This window comes from Drosophila tropicalis, unplaced genomic scaffold (assembly GCF_018151085.1).
Source record: "Drosophila tropicalis isolate 14030-0801.00 unplaced genomic scaffold, ASM1815108v1 contig_573, whole genome shotgun sequence".
NCBI classification, from domain to species: domain Eukaryota; kingdom Metazoa; phylum Arthropoda; class Insecta; order Diptera; family Drosophilidae; genus Drosophila; species Drosophila tropicalis.
Window position 1 is genome coordinate 5,637,645 of NW_027173049.1, and position 4,641 is coordinate 5,642,285.

General features: G+C 33.6%; 2 protein-coding genes across 3 annotated transcripts; both read left to right on the forward strand.

Annotated features, from left to right (window-relative positions):
• The first annotated feature begins 474 nt into the window (after positions 1-474).
• On the forward strand, positions 475-1,356 carry san (Probable N-acetyltransferase san). Its single transcript, XM_068287740.1, has 3 exons — positions 475-634; positions 692-1,015; positions 1,084-1,356. Exons 1-3 carry the CDS (start codon positions 627-629, stop codon positions 1,313-1,315), a joined length of 564 nt encoding a protein of 187 aa, XP_068143841.1. The 5' UTR covers positions 475-626; the 3' UTR covers positions 1,316-1,356.
• Gr47b (Gustatory receptor 47b) lies at positions 1,324-4,641 on the forward strand. Of its 2 annotated transcripts, XM_068287739.1 has the most exons (3): positions 1,324-2,403; positions 3,888-4,052; positions 4,117-4,641. In XM_068287739.1, the coding sequence occupies exons 1-3, from the start codon at positions 1,456-1,458 to the stop codon at positions 4,261-4,263; spliced, it is 1,260 nt and encodes a 419-aa protein (XP_068143840.1). In that variant the 5' UTR covers positions 1,324-1,455; the 3' UTR covers positions 4,264-4,641. The 2 variants fall into 2 exon arrangements, with proteins under 2 accessions (XP_068143840.1, XP_068143839.1); XM_068287738.1 differs by lacking the exon at positions 3,888-4,052 and having other exon boundaries at positions 4,171-4,641.

The following is a 4,641-nucleotide window of genomic DNA, read 5'->3' on the forward strand; positions in this document are numbered from 1 at the left end:
CAGTAGAATTTAATATTTAAACAATTCAGATAATTTTTTGAATTTAAAAAAATGCTTATAGTTTTATGTTCGAAATGTCGATACCGTCTAAAGTGACATACGAAATCGATCTTTGACAAATTAAAACTCTGCAATGGACATTCCCGCCACATTATGCAGAAATTTTTGGTTCATTTCAAGATTTAATAAAATATTTCTTCTTTTTTCGCTGTAAGTTTCACACGTGGGTAAGTAAATGATTAATTTTTAGTGTTGCATTCGAAAAATATCTATAAAAAAAAAAGGCCAATCGAACCGCCTGATATAGAAACGTCTCCTTTTTATGTTGAAATTGATGGTAAATCTTGAGGAACGGCAAAATCTTAAGCACCATCCCCAAAAGAGATGGTGGATGGTCGCTAGTGGAAATCGGACCAAAATTTGTTATTTATGAATGATAAAAAAAATATTTGTGCCTTTTTTATCGTTTTACTTCTACCTACCGTCGTTAAGTTGTCAGATATTGCCACCTAGATTACTACACGTGTTAAGTTATCAACTGTTTTCCATCCCAAATATGTAAAGCAGCAATCAATTTCTACATTAAAAAAATTACAATCCTCAAAAGATAATTATTGATAATTATAATGACTAGGTCAGTATATCACAGAGAATTCTATTTATTTTTCGTAACCTATATTTGGTATTTTAGATCGAGCATTGAATTGGGCGATGTGACGCCGCACAATATTAAACAATTAAAAAAGCTTAATACTGTGGTATTTCCAGTTTCATACAATGATAAATTTTACGTTGATGTTTTAGAAGCTGGCGAATTGGCTAAGTTGGCGTATTATAACGATATAGTTGTGGGAGCTGTTTGCTGTCGGATAGATACAACTGAAAATCAGCGGCGTCTTTATATCATGACCTTGGGTTGCTTGTCGCCATATCGTCGTTTAGGCATTGGTACTGTTATGTTTGAGCATATTCTCGATTATGTCAAAAGCGATGGCAATTTTGATAGCATTTTTCTGTAAGTCATACTTCGTCCTTACAATGTCTTCACAGTTTTTACCGATTTCAATATTATTTCGTTCCCAGGCATGTGCAAATAAACAATGATGGCGCAATCGAATTTTATAAAAAGTTTGGATTTGAAATTGTCGATACTAAGGAGCATTACTATAAACGAATTGAACCCGCGGATGCTCATGTTCTGCAAAAGTCTCTAAGACGCATTAATTCCCTTGGCAACATGAGTTTACATGGTAACAGTAGCAGTAATACTAATACTAGCTTAAGAAGTAAGACACGTCAATATACGTTTGTTTGAGCAATTAATTGAAAAAAGCAAATAAAAAAAATGGGAAAATATCGACTTTGTTATCTGTCCAAACCCCAATTTCTCGGTTTTCGATTAGACCAAAGAGCAATTAAGGACTGTAACTACCATTATGTAATCATTCGCAAGTCATGGAGCCGCACGGTCTGGCGTATTGTTTTGATAATCTTTACAAAATACTGTCCTTCTGGGGAGTAATCTCTTTTGGACTTAAATCCACACAACAGAAGGGTTCTAGTACAACTGCAAAACGTTTAATTTTGTCATGGTGCATACGTTGTCTATTTATTTCCGGCTTTCTAAGTGGTGTGTTAATTAAACGTTTGGATACGGAAATGTCTTACGCTATGTTCAATCATATCTCGCCTGTGGTTAAAGCGATATTTTCATGGGAGTATCTGAGCTGTATAATAACTTATGTTGAATTTTGCCTATCGATGGACCTTCGGCACCATAGACATATTGAGTTTTTACATAAGCTTCAACAATTGGATTTACCAATCTCTCAGGAGTTCCCCCAAGTGAAATGGCACTATCAAAAGACTCAATTAAAGTATTGGTACGGCACTATCTTAGTAGGAATATGCTACTTGACATTGTCTATATTGTTGATATTTGATTTAACTAAATGTTCGTGTGGACTTTTTTCCACTTTACTAATTGCAACGTGTTATAGTCTTATTACCAGTTCTTTGGGATTATTGGGAATCGTTCATATAGCTATTATGGATTATTTACGCCTGCGGTTGCGTCTTACCCAAAAATTACTCAAACAAACGTACCAAGCACATACGAATCATGCTACAACCTATTTACATTCTAAAATATTCATTTTGATAAAATTCAATAGGCGGTTATCCGATTTGGTAATCAAATTTAACGCAGTTTTTAGTTTTGTAGCAGCAGCTGGCATATTCTATGATTTTACTCTAATGATATGTTTTGTTTATGTGGTCTGTCAAAAGATAGTTGCAAAACAGTTTTGGGATGCAGAATACGCCTTTATGATTTTGCTTTTGTCTTTACACTCCTACAAAGTCATTATAGCGTGTTCTTATGGCTATTTACTTAAGCGGGAGGTAAGTAGAATTATTATACCCTTGCAGGGGGTATTATAAAAAGTTTGTAATACTATAATACAAATATATAATATAATAATATTTAAGCGATGTATAATCTGTGTGAGGTATGAAAATCGTTCGGATATCCACCACTATAGCACATAATAATATACGAAAAATAGTTGAAGGAGTTGAAGTATACCCATGAAATTTACAAATGCGATGATTTTGGAATTAAAACATAAGATCCCAACATTTCAGTCCGATTAGATAAAGTTGCAGTCACAAATCCAGCCAAGCAATACTACGTATTGCGTATAATATTGCTTGGAATTAACAGATCAGCAGAGCCCACGGATACACACACAGACGCAACTCTACCTAAACTCTGTGTGTGTGGGTGCCGAACGCTAAATGTTTTCATGCACAAATACAATTGAAAGAAGAAAAAGAAATTGTGTAGCGAAAGTTTTCTTTGTTTATTGATGAATTGGATTACAGAGAACGGGAAATATTTCCTCCCTGGGCAAATATCGACCAGTACATAGACTACTTCCTTCATGCTTCACCCAAATCTTCGACAACTCCCGAAACATACCGTAAATTATTTAAAGAAATCCAACAACTGAAATATCCCAATTATAGATTCTTTTATTCTTTAAAATCATAGCAGTATTTTTTCCGCTGAAATTATAGCAAACTTCTCCGCAACCAACTTAGCCAAAGTCCTGTCTCACCAAACTGCCATCTGTACTGATTCACTTTTGTCTATCGAAGCTATAACTAACCCCTACAATCTATTTTTCTATCCCTTCCAAATTAGACAGACTCTCTTAAGCCACCCAAATAAACTAAAAATAATCTGGATCCCCGGTTCCCTGCCAGATTTTGAGAAATGAGAAAGCCGATGTGGCGGCCAAAACCGCCAACACTCTCCCCCTTATATTTACAAAAACTATAATGTCTCAGACTTATTGAAACAAATTAAAAAAGTTAATAATCTCACTAAACTAAAACTATTTTCAAAAACAAACAACTTTTACAAATCTAATAACACAACAAAAACCAATATAACCAACTACGCTACCTACAGCCAATTCTCATATTTAACCCAACCTTAGAAAACCTATCCAAAGTCGTTCAATGTTTAAAATCATCTAACATTTACGAGCTCATCTAATTAGTTAACTATATATGTATATATTATCTCACATTGTAAATATATACATACTTATTTGTAATATTTCTTTTTTCCTCAATATAAATATGTTAAAAGGCCTTTGCAGCCACTAAGCTATGTATGTTTACTAATAATTTTACATTATAATGTAATGTCAACCGTATATAATAACAATAATAATAATTACAGAGAAAGAATTTTGAACATGTAAAAATATTTACATACATATGCCAGGGACTGCAAGGGTATATTAACTTCGGAATAGCCGAATAGTTAAGTTTTTTGATATTCTTAATTAAATCTAATCGTCCATCCATTATAGCAAGCCAATAGTATGCATCTCTTGAGCCAATTTGATAGACACTTTAAACATAACCTTTTGGTACGAGGTCAGGCGGAAATTATCCAACATTGGCAACTTCACAATAATCATATAAGGGCCATCATTGGAAGCACACTACCCTGTAACATTTATATGATCTACATAGTAACTTTTAATGGAAACTTTTATAGCACTTGTTTTATTAATAAATTAATTATTTTTATTATAGGTTTATAATGGCATAGCGAATTACGTGATTATTCTTGTTCAATTACTATTTCAGCAACTACAAATAAATGGACCAATTATCGTGAATCAAGAAGTGGAAATAATACAGCCTTTGGATCCTTTAACACATCAAGCCGTTAATTTGTAAAAACAAAAATTAAATTAAAAAAACATATTATTCTTACAATAAGCTAAGTATGTGTTTTTTTTTTGTTTTTTAATTCTATTTATTTAACAAATTTAATTAACATCTAACAGTGAGGCAACATATCTTCATACAGTATACGTACAGTACATTCAGATACAATACGTACACTACAGTAATATACAATACAATAAAAATGACAAGAACTGCTGCTGGACGGCCGAAAGGTAATGCTTCACAGCAGCTATATTGTTTTTATTGTCGTGCGTCCACCCCCGCCCTCCGGCGTTCGGCTAATCGCAGATCGCGCACCACTCTGGCCGCGAAGGAATTTACCGCATCCCACTTACGTGGACTCGAAATCATCTCCTCTATTAGGTT

Coding starts and splice junctions, on each gene's coding strand:
- san (XM_068287740.1), top strand. Junction 1,016..1,083: donor AATTTTGATAGCATTTTTCT/GTAAGTCATACT, acceptor TTTCGTTCCCAG/GCATGTGCAAATAAACAATG.
- Gr47b (XM_068287739.1), top strand. CDS start 1,456: ATGGAGCCGCACGGTCTGGCGTATTGTTTTGATAATCTTTACAAAATA. Junction 2,404..3,887: donor GCTATTTACTTAAGCGGGAG/GTAAGTAGAATT, acceptor CATCCATTATAG/CAAGCCAATAGTATGCATCT. Junction 4,053..4,116: donor ACATTTATATGATCTACATA/GTAACTTTTAAT, acceptor TTTTTATTATAG/GTTTATAATGGCATAGCGAA.